This window comes from Myxine glutinosa, chromosome 1 (assembly GCF_964187855.1).
Source record: "Myxine glutinosa chromosome 1, kmMyxGlut1.1, whole genome shotgun sequence".
In the NCBI taxonomy this organism is placed as follows: domain Eukaryota; kingdom Metazoa; phylum Chordata; class Myxini; order Myxiniformes; family Myxinidae; genus Myxine; species Myxine glutinosa.
This window is the reverse complement of record NC_136261.1, coordinates 9,967,332-9,988,021: the sequence shown is the minus strand read 5'-3', so window position 1 is coordinate 9,988,021 and position 20,690 is coordinate 9,967,332. Positions and strand designations below refer to the sequence as shown.

Genomic DNA, 20,690 nt, shown 5'->3' with positions numbered 1-20,690 from the left:
AGCCTCCTCACTCTCTGAAGACCTGGACAAAATCACAGACTGGTCAAACAAGTGGAACATGTCTTTCAATCCTGACAAATCTACTCTCTTACTATGTCTCTCCGAAAAGATCGACTGGACAACCCTCCCATCTACTTTCTCAACAATCCTCTCCAAGAAGTTCTGTCGCTCAAGCTTTTGGGTCTCACTATCTGCCATGATCTTTCTTGGGAAAACCACATTTCCAAGCTGGCCTCCAAAGCCAGTCACCGACTGGGCATCCTCCGTCGTGCGAAGTCCTTCCTCGGCACACATGAGCTCCTCACCACATACAAGGCTTTCATCCGCAGCTCAATGGAATACTGTTCTCCCCTACGGGCTGGTGCTCCTGCCTCACACCTGGCTCGGCTTCACGCTGTTGAATCCAAAGCTTTCAAAATCATTGGAATCTCCCACGATGAAGCTATCTCTGAGGGCCTTTCACTCACTCACCACAGGCAGGTAGGTGGTCTTTCTGTCTTCTACCGACTCCTCTCCGGCCTTGCTCCCCCAGCTCTCTCTGTGCTCTGTCCCCAAAATATTCCTACAGGTCGCACAAGATCTGCCAGCAACCCTCTGATGGTTAAACTGCCGAAATCTCGGCTCTCTGCTCACCTTCACTCTTTCATTCCTCTTTTCTCCCGCCTCTGGAACAAACTCCCACACTCCCTTCAATCCCTCTCCTCCCTCCAGGTCTTTAAAACAGCTGTTCACCACCATCTCTTATCTTCCCCCATCCAAAACCTTGATCTTTTCTACCCCCACTAATTCACCCCAGATCCACCTTGTTTGAAATTCCAACTTCTTTCCTGGAAATCCTGGCAGTGTCCATATGTTTATCCCTCTCCCACCCCCCCCCCCCCCCTTCACATGCCTCCCCCCCAAAGCCCTCTCCCTCCCACAGATCTCTCGATGTCTCCATGTCTCTCAGTCCCTGCTCTCAAATGTTGTGTTTGTGTCCTTCCCCCTCTCTCCCCATCTTGTCTACCGCTCCCGATGTTATTTGTTTTATGTGTCTGTTTGTCTTTCTGTGTGATTAATGTTCGCTCTTTCACGAGCCTCGATCTTGTATACAAAAAAAAAGAAAAAAAAAAGCACAAATTCTCAAATTTCTACTTGTATAATATACTTTCTTCAAAGACGGGAACTTAAACATGTCCTTGATTACACAGACTGTCCCTGGGAGCAAGATCTGGCAGGCAGGAAGCTCATGTGGAAGGAATGTTTGCTACAAGGTCAATTAAGGATGTTTATCAACAGCTTCTCAAATCGAGACAGTCAGACCTTAGATTTAGCAGAGAAATGGGTCATACTGCCACCATTAGCCTGGGATTCGACTGAAATCCCTTACACATGCAAGTTGTACATCATGCAGCTATAACATGCTGTGTTCACTCCAGTGAGGTCGATTCCCACCTAAATAGTGAATAACCAATCTATTAATTTTGGGTGGAGCCATTCACGCAACATTATGTATACAATTGAAGTAAATGATGGAAAGTACTCATAAGGGGGGTATAACACTTCGAGCTATGTGTCCCATTGTAAGGACCACACAAAAACCATCTTGAGGGACACACTTTGAATGTTGTTGGGACAGCAACTCACCCCCACTATCGTGCAGCTGAAGAAGTGTAGGTCAGGGTGACGTTGTCCAATTTCCTGACAGACGAGTGCAAGCACAGAGCTGTAGTCCGTCTCATCCGTGAGAGCTTCACACAGTTGAATAATGCTAAGGGGATAATGCTCCAACTCTTCCTGAGAAAATGACAACGTTAAACCAGAGGTTACGATAACATTAGTGGAAAGGATACAACACAACAAACACCAACAGGCATTTTAAGGCCAGTTTCCCTGCTAGACCGGGTTTAGCCATTTGTGGAAAGGATATGAAGAGTAAAATGTATGTATGGAAAAAGTTCATTAGGAAGGTTTCTACAGGACTCAGCAAAACTATCGGGGACGCCTCTCCGCGGTGGTTGTACCCTCGACGCAAGTCGGGGTCAAATCTTCCCCATTCTTCCCCTGCTGCCCAGATTCGTCAGGGTAGGGCAGTCATTGTCAGAGTAGCGATCAGTCCCCATGGACGGGCCCTTTCCCTCTTGTTTCTCCCTTTCTCTTTTTTTTCCGTCTCTGTCTCTGTCTCTGTCTCTATCTCTATCTCAAACAAATGACACGCAAATTCGTGAAGCATTCTCTATCTCTCTCTCTCTCTCTCTCTCTCTCTCTCGCCCCCTGCAGGCCGTTTGTGGTGGGTGTGGCGTCATGGCGGCTGTGAGCAACTGCTCTGTGTTGTAGTGAGTTCTTTGTGAGTTTTCCTCCTCTCCTTCCTATCCTGTGTACTTTGGCATTTTGTTTTCATCCGTTCTCCACCTTTGTCTTCGAGAGAGAGAGGATTGAGAGCGGGCCCATTTTGGGTGCGGCCTACTGGCTTCGACGGCGTTTTGTAAGCCATTTTTGTGCTTATAATGCACGTTTATTACTTACTTTAGTTCGATTATTTAGGTTTGATACCTTCTTGTCCGGTTCGGACAAGTGGGGGGTGTTGAATTCGCTGGTATGGCGAATGCACGCTCTCGGTTAGAGGCGTTCGATAGCCTAACGAGGAAGCATGCATTTGTGTGTGTTCCACCAGAAGGAGTCCTCACTGAGGATGTGGTACTCGCAGTGGGGAAAATAATCGGGTGCGAGCATGTCCGAGCTGCCTCACGAATGAATCAAAAAGTTGTTATTTTCCTGTCCGAAGAAAACTTTGTTCACGACGTCGTGAGTGCAGGTTTAACCACAGAAGGTGGTGTTTTTATGTTAGCGTCCCCCATGGATACTCCAGCGATGAAAATCGTTGTATCAAACGTACCACCATTTATATCAAACGACAAACTAATGTCAGTCCTTTCTCGTTATGGAACAGCTGTGTCAAGAATGTCCATGATCCCTCTGAAGAGCCGAGACGAGAGGATAAAACACGTTATGAGTTTCCGTCGCCAAGTTTACATGGTACTTCCCGATCGTGGTGATGATACAGGGTTAAATATTTCATTTAAAGTAAAATCCGACGATCGGGAGTATCAAATGTACGCCTCGTCAGCCTCACTAACGTGTTTTCACTGTGAAGCCTTTGGTCACGTTAAACGTTTTTGTCCCAAGGTTTCGTGTTCAAAGTGTGGGGAAAATGGCCACGCATACACCGATTGTAAAAATGATAATACTCGTGTTCCTATTCAACCGACTGGAGTTAATCCTGTGAGTTTACCGGTTCCTGCTGTTCCCTCCTGCAGTGAGACGAACAATAGCAGCATCGATGCGCATATCCCGAATCTAGAAAACGATCGCACTTCACTTCCTGTCACAGAAACCGAAGCGACCCCAACTCGCACAACCTTTGCTGCGATTCCCTCATGTAGTGAAGGAATGGAGGAGGACCCTATTATTGGTTCTAAAAAACGAAGGGCGTCGGTTGATAATTTTTCTACCAGTAATCCAAAAAAGGTGGTATTGGAGAAGGCCAGTGTAGCTGAACACACACCTCAATGTGTTCCTAATGCTTCCATCGGGTTTGAAAAAAAGGATGGTGAATCGGGTGCTGCAATTGAGGATAATATGTCTGAAAGTTTGTGTACAAACTCTGTGGACGCAAATTGCTATATGGGTGAAATAAGTTGCAACGCTGAATACGTTGATAAACCCTCGAACGAACCATTACGATCATTGACATCAGTCACTGTGAACGAGCAGACAGTGACTGACTCATCCCTCTGCAGTGCTGCTCTACCGATGCAGATTCAAAACTGTGTTACCGAGTCGCTCATCGATTCGGTAGATTGTGCTCCACAAGAGGATGAAACCGAGGCTTCAACTTCTGACGAGCACAAATATCACCATGGCATCGTGGATCGCACAGTGGAGCTCTCCAGCGAATCCCCAGAGATACTGACAATTCCCATAGTGACCACGGAGGCCGACATCCTCGATCCTGGAGGGACCTTGTCAGACTTGTCGGAATCTGATGAGGATGAGGAGGTGCCTGAGTTGTCTCAGTCTCAGTTGAGTCAGCCAATGATATCTCCTCAACTCGTACTCTCCTTTCTGAATGAAACCTATAGACAGCGAAATGTAGTTATCAGGGATACATTTCCTGATTTAGGTTCATTTATTCAATCAGCAAAGGAAATAACAAGAAAGGGCAAAGAATTTCCACTAACAAGGTCACAATTTCACCGACTCAGGAAATTTATTACAAAAGCCAGTCTTGAGATTTCGCAACACCCAATCAAACCTTTTGATAAGGAATGAAGCAAATTACCTTTGGCACCTTGAACATTAACGGTGGAGGTGCAAACCCAAACCGCCAAGCTCAAGTGCAAAGTTTGTTTCGGCGCAAAAATGTCGATGTACTTTTACTGCAGGAAACGCACATCACCCAAAACGTAGAATATGATTGGTGTCGCGTTTTTGGGGGACAGTGCTTTTTTAGCAACCTGTCTTCCCTTTCGGCAGGTGTTGCTTTCGTACTTCGACCAGGGCTAGTACCTGAGTCAATCCTCTTCCAGGAGATCATTAAAGGCCGATTCAGCTCTCTTGAACTGGAGGTTAATAATTTCCATTTCACATTGTTCAATGTGTACGCACCAAGTGAGAGCACAGAACGGAAAGCTTTCTTTGCGTCTGTGATTAATCACCTGCAGACAGTTGATCTAAACCAATGTGTGTGTATCGGGGGTGATTTCAACTGTACCTTTGAACCTGTAATGGACAGGAACTCGGCAGAACCTCATCCCGAATCATGTATCGATTTATCCCTTTTCCTTTCTCGGGTGGGTTTGCTAGATGTATGGAGGGTACTTTTCCCCAATGAACCTCAGTTCACCTGGAGCCGCATCACCAGAGGAAGAGTGTCCTTTGCGAGACTCGACCGATGGTATATAAACTCACCTTTTAGAAACGCTATAGTCTCTCCAGATTATTTTCCGTCAATATTCTCAGACCATCATTTAGTAACCATGGGGTTTCTTTTTCCTCAGTCAATAAATAAAAGTGCATACTGGAAATTTAATACCAGTCTTCTAGAAGATGGTCTATTTAAAGAAGCCTTCCAAGTTTTCTGGGCTAATCAAATCCAAAGAAAGCCCTCTTTTTCTTCAGTTAATCTTTGGTGGGACAATACGAAAGCCCAGACTCGGGTGTTTTGTCAACAGTTTAGAGCAAACATTACAAATGTTAAGAATATAACAATGACTTGTTTGGAAGCTGACATTGTACAGCTCGAAGGTAAACTTGCTAAAAAGAATAATGCAAGAAACTTCCAGTTAATACCAGAAAAGAAGACTCAGTTGAGAGAGTTAATCCAGGAGAAAGCAGCAGGGTTGTTGCTCAGACTAAGGGTTAAGAACTTAAAGGTTTTAGATACCCCTAGTAAAGCTTTTTTTCATCTGGACTCTGTCAGTAAAGCACCCAAGAACATTTTTTCTGTAATTAATCCTGGCGGAGCTGTCGTTGTAAATCCCAGAGACAGACGGTTATATGTTCAAGACTTCTTTTCCAAACTGTTTTCAAAACAGGGTGTTTGTGATGAAACAATGAGACTTTTAACCTCTCACCTATCCTCGTTAACCGAGTCCCAGCGGCTGGATATGGACTCGCCAATTACGCTCGAGGAGTTAACGCAAGCCCTGGCTGGAATGGACTCGGGAAGAGCCCCTGGAATCGATGGTCTGCCGGCTGAATTTTATGTGGAATTTTGGGAACTATTAGGTCCAGAACTGATGCATGTTCTTGAATCATCACTGACTCATGGAGAATTGCCTTTAAGTTTGAGAAGAGCGGTGATGTCCCTTCTTCCAAAGGCTGGTGATTTGCGACAAATGAAGAATTGGAGACCTGTTTCTCTACTATGCACTGATTATAAAATCCTTTCAAAAGTTTTTTTTTTTTTTTTTTTTTTTTTTTTTTTGTATACAAGATCGAGGCTCGTGAAAGAGCGAACATTAATCACACAGAAAGACAAACCGACACATAAAACATATAACATAGGGAGCGGTAGACAAGATGGGGAGAGAGGGGGAAGGACACAAACACAACATTTGAGAGCAGGGACCGAGAGACATGGAGACATCGAGAGATCTGAGAGAGGGCGAGGGCTTTGGGGGGGGGGGGGGGCGTGGGAAGGGGGCGGTGGGAGAGGTATAAAACATATGGACACTGCCAGGACTTCCAGGAAAGAAGTTGGAATTTCAAACAACGTGGATCTGGGGTGAATTAGCGGGGGTAGAAAAGATCAACGTTTTGGATGGGGGAAGATAAGAGATGGTGGTGAACAGCTGTTTTAAAGATCTGGAGGGAGGAGTGGGATTGAAGGGAGTGGGGGAGTTTGTTCCAGAGGCGGTAGAAAAGAGGAATGAAAGAGTGAAGGTGAGCAGAGAGCCGAGATTTCGGCAGTTTAACCATCAGAGGGTTGCTGGCAGATCTTGTGCGACCTGTAGGAATATTTGGGGGACAGAGCACAGAGAGAGCTGGGGGTGCAAGGCCGGAGAGGAGTCGGTAGAAGACAGAAAGACCACCTACCTGCCTGCGGTGAGTGAGTGAAAGGCCCTCAGATAGCTTCATCGCGGGAGATTCCAATAATTCTGAAAGCTTTGGTTTCAACAGCGTGAAGCCGAGCTAGGTGTGAGGCAGGAGCACCGGCCCATAGGGGAGAACAATATTCCATTGAGCTGCGGATGAAAGCCTTGTATGTGGTGAGGAGCTCAGGTGTGCCGAGGAAGGACTTCGCACGACGGAGGATGCCCAGTCGGCGACTGGCTTTGGAGGCCAGCTTGGAAATGTGGTTTTCCCAAGAAAGATCATGGCAGATAGTGAGACCCAAAATCTTGAGCGACAGAACTTCTTGGAGAGGATTGTTGAGAAAGTAGATGGGAGGGTTGTCCAGTCGATCTTTTCGGAGAGACATAGTAAGAGTGTGAGATTTGTCAGGATTGAAAGACATGTTCCACTTGTTTGACCAGTCTGTGATTTTGTCCAGGTCTTCAGAGAGTGAGGAGGCAGCAGACTGCCGATCTGAGGGAAGAGGAATGGAGTGGCAGAGAGTGGAGTCATCAGCAAAGAGATAGAGAGGATTTTCGAGAGAGTCAGAGAGATCATTGATGAAGACCAGAAAAAGCACGGGGCCCAGAACACTGCCTTGGGGAACTCCAGCCTGAACAGGAAGAGGAGATGAGAGAAACCCATTCAGGGCCACACGTTGACGACGACTAGAGAGGAAGTCCGCCAGCCATGCGTGGAGATTTCCATGGATACCAAAGGAGGAGAGTTTGGTGAGCAGAGCGGGGTGCCAGACCGTGTCGAAGGCACGTGATATGTCGAGGGAGACAGCTCTAATTTCCTGTTTGGCATTGAGGACCTCCATCCATTGTTGAGACAGCAGAAGCAGCATGTCTAGAGTAGAGTGACCTGGTCTGAAACCAAATTGATGATCAGAGATCAAGCCATTGGAGAAGAGGAAAGATTTCATATCCGAAGCAATGATGGATTCCATGACTTTGCTGATAATTGGGAGAAGGCTGATTGGTCTGTAGTTGCTAGGATCTGTTTTTGCACCTTTTTTGTGCAAAGCGGTGATGTTGGCTGATTTCCAAGCAGATGGCAGTTGACCTTGAGCAAAAGAGAGGGTGAAGAGAACAGAGAGAGGGTGAGATAGAGCAGCAGAGCAGGATTTTAGGACCCGTGGGCTGATGCCGTCGGGTCCAGTTGCAGAATCAGAGTCAAGGGTTGACAGAAACTTTTCCACCTTGTCAGGAGGAAAGGACACGGAGTCCAGGAGCAGCAGGGTACGACTGGGTATGGTGGGTACAGAGAGGGATGGGTTTGGGACACAATATTTAGAGGCAAACACAGAGTTGAGGCATTCAGCTTTTTCACGTGCGGAGTCAGCTGTGTAGCCGTTTGAGGTAAGGGAGGGGATGGAGGGGGAACAAACACCAGAAACGGATTTGACCAGACGCCACCAGGATTTGGAAGAGGGAGACAGATAAGAGAGTTCGGTCTTGAGAACGGAGAGATATTGTTTCCTGGCTCTCCTGAGGGTGGACACACACTTGTTTCGGGCTTTGTGAAAGGAAATGAGATTTCCTTCCGTTGGATTTGCTTTCCAGGAGACGAAGGCAAGTTGTTTCTGGGCAACAGCCTCACCACAAGATTCCGTGTACCATGGACGGGAGGAAGGGTATGACAACTGAAGACGAGATGGGATAAATCTGTGCATGAGAGAGAGCAATTTACTTTGGAAGAATTCCCAGGATGAGTTGATGTCAGAGGTGGTAGAGATGGGAGACCAGTCCAGATGATTGATGGCTGCTTGAAGACCGTGCCAGTTGGCCTGAGTGAAATGCCAGACTCGTCGACGCTGAGCAGGCTCCCTGAGGATGGTCAGAGAGATGTCCACTTTAACAAGGACATGATCAGATGATCCGATCGGAGCAGAAGAAGAGCAGCAGACATTTTCAGGGAAGTTAGTCATTACCAAGTCCAGAAGAGAAGATGTTCCGTTGACTGAGATCCGGGTCGGGAAATTGACAGATTGTGTCAGTCCCAGTGAGTCGCAGAAGTCCTTTGCTGAGGAGCCATGGCTGGTGAGAGAGGTACCCACACCCAGCCAACTGGCATGATGACAGTTGAAATCACCACATATGAGGAAGAGAGAGTTGGGATGAGTAGATAGAAGTTGGTCCATATCATCAGACAGCGATATGTAGATGGAGTCATCACTGTTTGGTGGACGGTACAACACACATATGAACAAGAGGTGGGAGCGAAGGGGAAGCCGTAGCCAGAGGTATTCCTGGGGGTGAGGTGGAGAGAGTGCAGTGCAGGGCGAGTGAGGAAGAGAGTTTTTGATAAAGATAGCAACCCCGCCTCCAGGACGAGGCTCAGGTCTATCATACCGGAGGAGGGAGTAGCCCGGGAGAGATACTATGGAATCAGAGACATCATAAAGGAGGAAAGTTTCTGTTAAGCAGATCACGTCTGGTTTGACAGAAGCAACCTGTATGGAGAGATCAGTTAAGTTTGAACGAAGGCCCCGGATGTTTGAGGTCCATACCGTTAATGAAGAGGAAGGGGGAGCATCAGATACAGAACAGGGGGGAGGAGGGGTAGGGAAAGATGTGGAAGAGGTGGAAGAGGTAGGGAGAGCTGTTGAAGGTGAGTCAGAGATTTCAGAATAGCTCGGAGAAAGGGAAGGATGGGGCGGACAAAAGGTTTGATGGTGATTGGGTGAGCCACAATGAGGTGTTATTTGAGGAGGGGGAAGTGCGAGGCAGAAGGTTGGGGGAGATGGAGGTGAGAGTTTGAAGGGGGAAGAAGCGGGGAGGACGCTTTGAGGAGGGAGAGTGAGAGGGGGGAAATTGAGAAGCAATGAGGGTGGGGAGATTTGAAGGGGAGGGGTGAGGGGGGAGTTTGGGATGGAAGGGACAAGGGGAGGGATTTGAAAGGGATGGGATATGGGGGAGATTTGGAGGGGGGGGGTGAGGCAGGAGTCTAGGAGGGGAGGGGCGAGGGGGCGTCTTGGCGGGGAGGGGTGAGGGGGTAGTTTAGGAGGGAGGGGGCAAGGGGGGAGATTTGAAAGGGATGGGTGATGGGGAAGATTTGGAGGGGAGGGGTGATGGGGAAGATTTGGAGGGGAGGGGTTATGGGGAAGATTTGGAGGGGAGGGGTGAGATTGGATTTTTGAAAGTGTACGATTTATGGGAAACGAACATTTATTGCAAAATGAGTTTCTTGTGACCTTCGAGTTAAAAATACGTTTAAGGACGCTGGATGGAGGATGGAGTGCAGGAGAGTTTAGGGAATGTAGAAAAAAGGCACTATAGGAGATGGATATTTTTTTTGGGATGAATTGATTTGGTGAGCAAGTCGAAAGCAGCCTTTTAAAGAAGAAGAAGAAAAAGGTGTTATAAAATATGACAGAATACATAACTTGAGGGGAAAGTGTAAACATTGAAGGTTAATGAGTGAAAACTATCTGGGGAAATGGGGGAGAAACACGTGGTCGAAGAACGAACGAACGAATAAGAATGAATAAACGAATGAGAACAGAGAAGGAAATGTTATTTTTTTTTTTTTTTTTTTTTTTTTTTTTTTGAGTTGAGATTTACACAAGGAAGTAGGCTATGGGTGAAAAGCCTGGGAATACAGAGAACGAAAGTTATTGGATCACAAAAGACAGACCGCTGAGAGAAAAACAAAGCCTCAAGGTTGTACAGTGCACACTGTACAAGGCCTCAAGACACGACACGGCAAACAGACGATCAATTTATGAAAGATAAACACCGAGAAACAACCAAAGTTGCACACAATAACTTCACACACCGAAAGATAAATACAGTTTCGACAAAATACAATTGTGAACAGACAACTTCGAAAAACGTGGAGACCGTGTGGAGCTTCGAAAATCCCTGCCGCCGTCTCCAAGATCTCGCGAGATCTCGAATTCAAGTTCTGGCGAATCGAGCTAAAAGGGTAATTTGCGATTTGGTTCACCCTGATCAGAGTTATTGTATTCCAGGTAGATCTATGTATGATAACATATTTTTCATTAGAGATCTCATAGATGGCAACTGTGTGCAGAATGACTTTGGTATAATTTTTCTTGATTTAGAAAAGGCTTTTGATAGCATCGATCATGTCTTTTTGAATCATGTGCTTGAAGCCTGTGGATTTGGAGATAATTTCAGAACTTATATTGCTTTATTGTTCAACAATATATTCAGTTTAGTTAAGGTGAACAATGAGCTTTGTTCTCCCATACAGGTTCAAAGGGGGGTAAGGCAAGGTTGCCCTGTCTCAGGCTTACTGTTCACCCTTGTAATGGAATCACTTCTCGTGTTACTAAGGAATAACGTTTCTGGAATGAGTATATCTCCTGATCATCCTCCAGTTGTCGTATCGGCGTATGCTGATGATGTTGCAATCATTGTTAAAAACAATAACGACATTGCAGCTCTGGCTAAGTGCCTACATTTGTTTGGTTTAGCTTCCTCGTTGAAGTGCAACTGGGAAAAGAGCAAAGCGCTATGGGTTCCCTCTGTCAGGGACAGTGCATCTAGAATGGTGCAAGACCCACCAATACACCTTCCTGCGAGTTTAAAGTGGGTGGATGGAGGTGTTCGCTATCTTGGAGTGTTCCTTGGATCCCCACAGTACGGCCAGAAAAACTGGGAAGGTGTCGCTGAACGCGTAAAAAAGAGATTGAGTAGATGGAGGAGAGCCCTGCCTCACCTTTCGTATAAGGGCCGAGTTTTGGTAGTCAAGAACCTCGTCGCCTCCTTCTTGTGGCACAGATTCATCTGCCTGCAACCACCAGAAGGCTTGGTGAAGGAAGTGCAAAGGCAACTGTTGGAGTTCTTTTGGGGAGGGCATCACTGGTTACGGCCAAACGTTGTATGCCGTCCATTGGCCGAGGGTGGCCAGAGTATGGTCGACATCAGGAGCCGCATAATGGCCTTTCGGCTATGCACTGTGCAAAAACTTTTGGTGAAAGAACAATTACCAAACCATGTTTTGGCCACCCACATTTTGCGGCAAGCTGGTGGGCTGGGATATGGCCGCGAATGTTTCTTGGTCCTGCTTCAACAAGTTGACACATCTCCTCTTCCTGTTTTTTATCAGAGTGTGTTGAATGCTTGGCAGAACCTCACAGTGTGCCGTCAAGAAGACAACTACGACATCCATATGTTTGCACAAGAGCCTTTGTTCTGCAATCGGCTTTTCCCAAACATACCCAAAAGTAGGGACCTCTGCCAGCATTTCATAATTGCCGGCATCACAAAAGTATGGCACCTCCGGCAAGTTTCAGGTTGCGGGTGGAAATCAGCTCGAGAAGTAGCCGAGCTAGCAGGATTTCGGTCCGAAAGAGTGACTGCAAAAGTGTTGAGAGAGGTGATACGAATAGGGGTACGGCTGAGAGTATGCTGGTCCCACGAGCTCGAACCATTGCACGATGAGTGGGTTTTTCCTGGGTTACTGGTGCACTTCAAGTTGGAAGACTTACCCCCGGTTAGCTTGGGGATAAGCCCCTTTCAAGAGACTAGCAGTAAAGAGCTATACAAGTCATGTGTCAAGTTACTGCTGGGGGATACGCCGCTAAATGGAATAATCCGGTGGAAGAGACTGTTGCCTGTGGGACCCCCCTCTGAACCTGTATGGAACTCCATGTATAGCAAGCTCATAAGTAAAAGATCTGGCGATCTCCAATGGAGACTGATCCACTGGATAGTCCCCTCCAATAAGTTAATCAACCATTTCTCTCCTACATCCACACGTTGCCCATTCTGCATATGTACGGAGGACGTGTTCCACGCCTTCATTAATTGTGTGAGATTGGTTCCTTTGTTTCGGTGGTTTATCTTGTGGCACACAGAATGAAGGTTGTTTTCTCGTTGCGTTCTTTTATTTTCCGCTTTAATGCCAAGTCAAGCAAGGAAAATATGTTAATGAGGTTTCTTGTCGCAACAGCCAAGCTGGCAATATATCTCTCAAGATGGGAGAAATTGAACGGTAAACCTGCCGGGGAATGCAATGTAATGTTGTTTTTCAATGCCCTCGTGTCAGCAAGACTTAAACTAGAGTTTTGTTTCTATAAGGATGCAAACAATCTTGATGAATTCACCAATACTTGGTGTCATGAAGGGTTGTGTGAGGTTCGTGAGAACCAACTGGTAATATTTTTGTAGGTTGTATAAAGTTAATGGTTTATTTTGGCAAATTGTGTGCCGTGATACTTCTGTAACCTTTTCGTTTCATTGCTTTTTCATGTATTTATGATTGGTGTAAAGATATAAATACATTTTTTTGTATTATTTTGATAATAAAAGGACTTCAAAAGTCTGTCTCTCTCTCTCTCTCTCTCTCTCTCTCTCTCTCTCTCTCTCTCTCTCTCTCTCTCTCTCTCTCTTTCTCTCTTTCTCTCTTTCTCTCTTTCTCTCTTTCTCTCTTTCTCTCTTTCTCTCTTTCTCTCTTTCTCTCTTTCTCTCTTTCTCTCTTTCTCTCTTTCTCTCTTCTCCTCTTTCTCTCTTTCTCTCTCTCTCGCGCCCCCTGCTGGCCGTTCGTGTGTTGGGCGTGGCAAGATGGCGTGCACTGGTGTTCGTGTGCTGTAGCTCCGTGCTTGTGTTGTGTTGTCCCCCCCCCCCCCCCATTCCTTCCTTTCCTATCGCGCTTTTGTCGTGTCCTTCTTTACCACCTGTATCCCTTCCCCCCCCTTGAGACAGAGAGAGTGAGAGAAGAGCCCAAAGGTGAGAGCAGACCCGTTCGGTTCAGTTTACCTGCTCCGTCGGTGCTGTTTACCTTACTCGCGTCGTGTGAACTTTATTATTCATTATTTCATTTCGACTTTATTTATTTTGTGTCCTTTCCGCCTGGTCAAGGTGGAAAGGTGAGACATCGCCGTTATGGCGAGTGTTCGTGCACGGCAGGAAGGGTTTGAAACCCTAACAAGGAAGCATGCTTTCGTGTGTGTCCCTCCCGAAGGTGTTCCTACCGAGGACATTATCCTAGCTGTAGGGAATGTTATCGGCGATGAAAATGTCCGCGCCGCGTCGCGGATGAACCAAAAGTTTGTTGTTTTCGTGTCGGACGAGAAGTTCGTGCATGATGTTGTTAGTACCGGTCTGTCATTGAAAGGTGGGCAGTTCGTCATGGTTTCCCCGATGGACACACCGGCGATTAAAGTTATTATTTCAAATGTCGCTCCGTTTATCACAGATGAAAAATTAATGGCTGTTCTGACCCGGTATGGAACTGTTGTTTCCCGAATCTCGATGATTCCCCTGGGATGTCGGGATGAACGAGTGAAACATGTTATGAGTTTCCGGAGACAAGTATTCATGGTGCTTCCTGATCGCGGCGACGATACAGGACTAAACATCTCGTTTAAAATTTCGGTAAATGATCGTCAATATCAAATGTACGCTTCGTCAGGCACCTTAACGTGCTTCCTTTGTGGAGCCTTCGGACACGTTAAAAGGTTTTGTCCCAAAGCATCTTGTACGAAGTGCGGCAAATTGGGACACACCAATGTGGGCTGTAAAAAAGAAAACGCCCCGACCGTGCTTCCTCATGCCTCGACCGTGCTTCCTCACGCCTCGACCGTGCTTCCTCACGCCTCGACCGTGCTCCCCGACGCTCAAACCGTGCTCCCCGACGCTCAAACCATGCTTCCTGGCGCTCAAACCGTGCTACCTGAAGCCCCGACCGTGCTTCCCGACGCCCCGACTGTGCTTCCTGATGTCCCAACTGTGCTTCCCGAGGTCCCGACTACGCTTCCCGAAGCCCCAACCGTGCCACCTGAAGCCCCAACCGTGCTACCCGAAGCCCCAACCGTGCTTCCCGAAGCCCCGACTGTGCTTCCCGACGCCACGACTGTGCTTCCCCGACGCCCCGACCGTGCTTCCCGACGCCCCGGTGCTACCCAAACCCAGTGAGATGGCACTTGGTGATGCTAGTACTGCTGACGAACCCATGAATGAAGAACTTGTCATACTGACCAAAAAACGGAAAGCACCACTAACAAATAGCCCCGATGGTGCGATAAAGAAGGCTGTCTTGGGCAGAGACACTGTCTCTGCAAAAGAGGGCAAAACGTTTACAGCAAACGAAAATATCGAACGCCAAATTGGTAAAGAAGATGTTACTGATTTCCCAAGCTCTGAGAATAAAGCCGACATTGATCCGAACAATGCGGCCATTTTTGAGCCTGAACGCGAAGCCCCACCGGTCCCCCCCTCCAGTAGCTGAGCGGACTGGTGACCAAACAAATTGCTCTGTCTCACAAACAGAAATCGTAACCCCGGCTACGCAGAGATCTGCAGCCATTTGCCAAAGCACACATAAAGAAAGTAAGCACCAGTCTGCTCGTGAGTGTGCACCAGAGTACCCAACGAAATCTCAGGAGATGCCTCCAGAGGAGCTTGTGAGAGCTGCAAGTAAGGCCCAAGATCCAGGTGGGACATTATCAGACCTGTCAGAGTCTGAGGACGAGGTGGAAGTGACTGAGCTGTCACAGTCATCAGCATCTCAGTCACAGATACCCCCCCAACACATCGTGTCGTTTCTAGCCGAAACGTACAGACAGCGTAACATAGTCATTAAAGACCATTTTGACGATTTGGCTGCATTCATCCACACTGCAAAATCCATAATTAAAACGCCTGAACAATTCGACCTGAATAAGTCACAATACCACAGGTTAAGAAAATTCATCACACGTGCAGGTGTAGAGTGTTCCCAGCCACAGGCTGATTTCATCAATACAGGATGAAAACTATAAAACTCGCAACCTTAAATATTAACGGTAGTGGTGCTAGACACCTCCGCCAGGTCCAAGTAAAAAACATATTTCAACGGAAAAAGGTGGATGTGATCTTACTTCAAGAAACTCACATCACACCAAATGTGGAACATAACTGACATCAACTTTTTAAGAGCCAATGCTATTTCAGCAATTTATCAGCTTCATCTGCTGGAATCGGCTTCTTGCTGAAGCCAGGCCTCGTGTGTGAGTCATGCCATTTTCAGGAGGTAATAAATGGTCGGCTTAGCTCTCTCAAACTAGTAAGCCATAACTTCCATTACACTATTTTTAATGTGTATGCGCCAAGTGATAGCGTAGAGCGTAAGTCCTTCTTCACCGCAATGATAAATCACTTAAGATCAGTTGATTTTGATCATTGTGTGTGTGTCGGAGGTGATTTCAATTGCACCTTCGACCCATCGGTTGACAGAAATTCTGCCGAACCCCATCCTGAGTCCCATGTACACTTATCCAATTTTTTTAGCACAATGGGCCTCGTTGATGTTTGGCGGTTGCACCACCCAAGCACATCCCAGTACACCTGGTGTCGATGCGCCAATAGTCGAGTATCCTTGGCAAGGCTTGACAGATGGTACATCAACGTACCCTTTAAAAATACTGCGGTTTCTTCAAATAATTTTCCTTCCGTGTTTTCAGACCATCATATGGTAACCCTAAACCTTTCCTTTCCTCAACCCGCAAGTAGGAGCGCTTATTGGAAGTTTAATGTTAGACTTCTAGAAGATGGTATGTTTAAGGAAGCCTTTCGTGTTTTCTGGGCAAGTCTAGTAGCAAAGAAATCTTCCTTTTCTTCATCCAGCATATGGTGGGATAACATGAAATCTCAAATTCGGGTTTTTGTCAATGTTTCCAATCACACAGCACAAACGACAAGCACATTACAATGGCCCGGTTGGAATTGGATATTCTACATTTGGAGAATAAATTGGCTCATGAAAACAATGACGCCAATTACCGGTTATTGCTTGTAAAGAAAGCTCTTTTAAGGGAGTTAGTTCAAGAGAAAGCAGCCGGAACATTAATTAGACTTAGAATACAGAATGTAAAGTTATCAGACACCCCAAACAAGTCTTTCTTTCATTTAGAATCCTTAAGCAAGCCATCACGGCTAATCTCTTCTGTTTTGGACTCAAGAGGCAACGTTGTTGTCAACGAAGATGATGTTAGAATAAACATTATTGAATTCTTTACAAAACTTTTTGAGGAGCAGACTGTTTGTAATGATACAATGATGGATTTAACCTCTCACCTCCCCTCCCTAACTGAGGCTCAACGGTTGGAGCTTGACCTACCAATCACCCTCCTTGAGCTAACCTGTGCTCTTGCTGCCATGGATTCAGGGAAAGCTCCGGGTATTGACGGTCTACCTCCCGAATTCTTTCTGACATTTTGGGACCTTTTAGGCCCTGAGTTGCTGAATGTTTTGGACACTTCTATACAGACTGGTATAATGCCGCTGAGTCTAAGAAGAGCCGTAGTGTGCTTGCTCCCGAAAACTGAAGATCCCCGACTTTTGGTGAACTGGCGACCGATCTCCCTGCTGTGCACAGACTACAAGCTTTTTTCAAAAGTACTAGCTAATCGACTAAAAAAGGTTATCGGTGATCTAGTACTGCCAGAACAGAGTTACTGTGTTCCTGGAAGATCCATCCATGATAATATTTCTTTAATCAGAGATCTCATTGATGGTAACCGTGTTAAAGAAGACTTTGGAATGATGTCGCTTGATCTTGAAAAGGCATTTGACAGTATCGACCATAAGTTTATGCATCATGTGTTACAGGCATGCGGCCTCGGAGCAAACTTTCGTTCCTACATTTCCTTGCTATACACGGATGTATTTAGTTTAATTAAGATTAATAATGTGCTGGCTCCCCCCATCAAGGTTCGGAGAGGGGTCCGGCAAGGGTGCCCAGTCTCTGGTTTATTGTTTGCTCTTTCTTTAGAGCCTCTTCTCAATCTACTGAGAAAGAAGATTTCTGGAATAGCACTCACTCCCATGAGTGCACCGCTAACCCTATGTGCTTATGCGGATGATGTCTGCATCTTTGTAAAAGATAAGGATGATATCGATATCGTTGTTGAGTGCCTGTCAAAGTTTCACGCTGCCTCCTCTTTAAAAATCAATTGGAACAAGAGCAAGACGTTATGGATACCCTCCCTTTATCGCAACCTTCTTCAGCCTGTACCACAGCCGCCCCCATCCCTCCCCGCAGGGTTGCTGTGGGGAAGTGAGGGAATTAAGTACTTGGGCATATTCCTTGGTTCCCCACAGTATGCTCAAAGAAATTGGGACGGGGTAATTGAGCAAGTGGGAGAAAGATTGAACCGATGGAAAAGGGTTTTACCTCATTTGTCCTTCAAGGGCCGTGTGCTAGTGATCAACAACTTAGTTGCCACAATGTTGTGGCATAGGTTCATCTGCCTGCAACCGCCGGAGGCCCTACTCAAAGCACTCCAGGGCAAACTGGTGGACTTCTTCTGGGGAGGCTACCACTGGCTACGACCCGATGTGATATGTCGCCCCTCGGCTGAGGGTGGCCACAACCTCGTCGACATCAAAGCCCGCCTAATGGCCTTCCGGCTGCGGTCCATTCAACGTCTCCTCTACATGGAACATCTGCCAGGCCGGCTCCCTGCACGCCTTGTACTGCAGCGAGCGGGTAGGCTCGGGTACGGGTTTGAACTCTTTCAAATGAACCTCCAGCATGTCGACATATCGGTTCTCCCTGCTTTTTACCAAAGCCTCTTAAATGCCTGGCAGAGCCTTTCTGTGAGTCGTCAGGCGGACACATATGTAACGAAAATGCTGGCACACGAGCCTTTGTTCTATAACCCTCTCTTTCCCGACATTCCAAAGAGTCGAGATTTTTGCCAACACTTTATAGCAGCTGGTATTGTGAAGGTGCGGCATCTCCGACATGACTCAGGGTATGGTTGGAAATCCGTAAGTGAAATCGCCGACCTGACAGGGATTTGGTCCCATAGGATGATTGCAAAAATTTTGAGGAAAATGATTCAGTTGGGACGGCAACTTGGCCTAACTTGGACTCGAGGTACAGAAGAAGATCCAAATGAGCCGACAGTGCCTAAATTAATTGTTGAACCCATTCAAAACGATTTGCCCCCTGTTAGTGATGGGTCAAAGCTTTTCCAGACAATGGACAGCAAGGGCATCTACAAGATGTGCCTCAAGCTGTTAAATGGGAACCCGTCGCTAAATGGAGTTACCCGATGGAAAGGATTGTTACCCGGAGGACCCCCCTCCGAACCTATCTGGGAAGCCATGTACAGTGAGCCCACATCCAAAAGAACAGGTGATCTCCAGTGGCGTTTGGCCCACTGGATTGTTCCCTCCAACATGTTTATTAGACATTTTTCTCCTGTATCTGTTTGTTGTCCCTTCTGTGCAGTCAATGAAGATTTGTTTCATGCATTCATAGACTGTGTACGATTATTTCCTTTGTTTCATTGGTTGAATTATATTGCACACAAAATGCATATTACTTTTTCTTTGAGAAATTTCATCTTTTGTTTTGCCCCTAAACAAGATCCTGTATCTAAACTGTTTAGTTTCCTAATAGCAACTGCGAAACTTGCTGTTTATTTAACAAGAAAAGATAAACTATCTGGCAAACCGACAGAGCACTGCAATATCATGTTGTCTTTTAATGCATTGGTCTCAGCAAGATTGAAACTTGAGTTTACCTTTTCCAACGTGACCGGAAATCTTCAAAACTTTATTGATACTTGGTGTGTCGGTGGTTTTTGTGGAGTTGAAGAAAACGAATTGAAAATACTGTTATGAGATACTGATTATGTTTCTTATTTGATGATCATTTGGTGGTTCTTCTTTTTGTTGGCAGTATTGATTTGATTGTAAAACACGTATATTGTTACTTTTTATATTTTTTATAATAAAAAGACTCAAAAGTCAAAGTCTCTCTCTCTCTCTCTCTCTCTCTCTCTCTCTCTCTCTCTCTCCCCCCCCCCCTGCTGGTCGTTGGTGAGTCGTGCGTGGGTGTGGCAATCATGGCTGCTGTGTGTGAGGAGCTGTGAGTACTGTGTTGTGTTGTTGCCTTTCCCATCCCCCTTTTCACTCCCTCTGTGTCTTTGTACGTGTTTGTGAAGTTTTCCCCGTGTTTTCCTTCTTCGTTGAGACAAGAGAGAGAAAGAGAGCGCGCACGGTGAGTTTGGTGCGAGTCCTAAAGAACCTTGTGTTCTTCGGGCCTGTGCTCTGCTTGTCGTGTTTTCATTATCGTCGTTTATCGGCTCCCTTATTCTATTTCTTTTCATTTTACCTTCGCCTGCAGGCTTTGCTTGCGATAGGTTCTATTTTGTTTTGCTTTTTCAAATCTTTTCTTAGTTTTGGTTCATTTATCGCTATGGCAAACAGTCGTTTGCAGAAAAGCATTTACGAGTCACTTACTCGTAAAAATGGGGTAATAGTTAGTCCACCCGACGGGGTTCGGGTCGATGACGTCGTGATGGGCTTGGGTGAACTCGTTGGTTTTGAAAATGTGTTAGCAGCTTCAAAGATGAACCAACGAGTTGTTGTTTTTCTTTCCGAGGAGCGCTATGTCGCTCAGGCGGTTGAAACTGGTTTGTCCTTACCGCCAGATATTTTCGTTAACGTTAGTATGTTGGACTCGCCCGCGGTGAAAATCACTTTATCTAATTTACCGCCTTTTGTTAAAAACGAACAGATTTTGTCCGTTTTAACACAGTTTGGCACCGTGGTGTCAAAAATCTCCATGATCCCCTTCCGTTTGCGTTCGGATTCTACAGTCCGCCATATCATGTCCTTTCGGCGGCACTGTTACATGGTGTTAAAAAACAATGCTCAATCGCTCAATGCCTCAGCTACGTTGGTCGTTGAAAATCGAAATTATCGAATGTACATCGCAACAGAGACAATGACGTGTTTCACGTGTGGTGCCTTCGGACATTTAAAAGGTGCTTGTCCGAAGTGTGTATCCGGCGGCACATCTAGACAGTCAGGAACAAATGCCGATCCTAGTGGCACATCTAGACGGACAGAACCAAATGTCGATCTTCGCAATGATAATGGCGCGTCTGGGACGGCAGATCAGCCTTCACATTCGAGCGCGGAAATCGATAATTCACCGGCTGATGACGCGGGTTTTACTACCGTGTCCTCCAGGAGGAGTTATAAAAGAGGAAGCGGTAATGAGGACATACAGGCGAGCGTTTCGAAAAAGATAGCGCCGTCGAATGAACGTAATGTTTCTCTTTTAGAAACAGAAGCTCCTGCAGCTCGTCTTCTGCTGCAGAATAGGTTCAGTGTGTT

At 46.3% G+C, this 20,690-nt stretch overlaps 1 protein-coding gene across 1 annotated transcript in view; it reads right to left on the bottom strand.

The window, feature by feature from the left end:
* Positions 1–20,690, bottom strand: part of LOC144890655 (epidermal growth factor receptor kinase substrate 8-like) — a 138,968-nt gene that overhangs the window by 62,756 nt on the left and 55,522 nt on the right. The window contains exon 4 of the mRNA XM_078771847.1: positions 1,627–1,776. Coding sequence (XP_078627973.1) covers positions 1,627–1,776 — 150 coding nt within the window. The remainder of the gene's footprint in view (positions 1–1,626; positions 1,777–20,690) is intronic.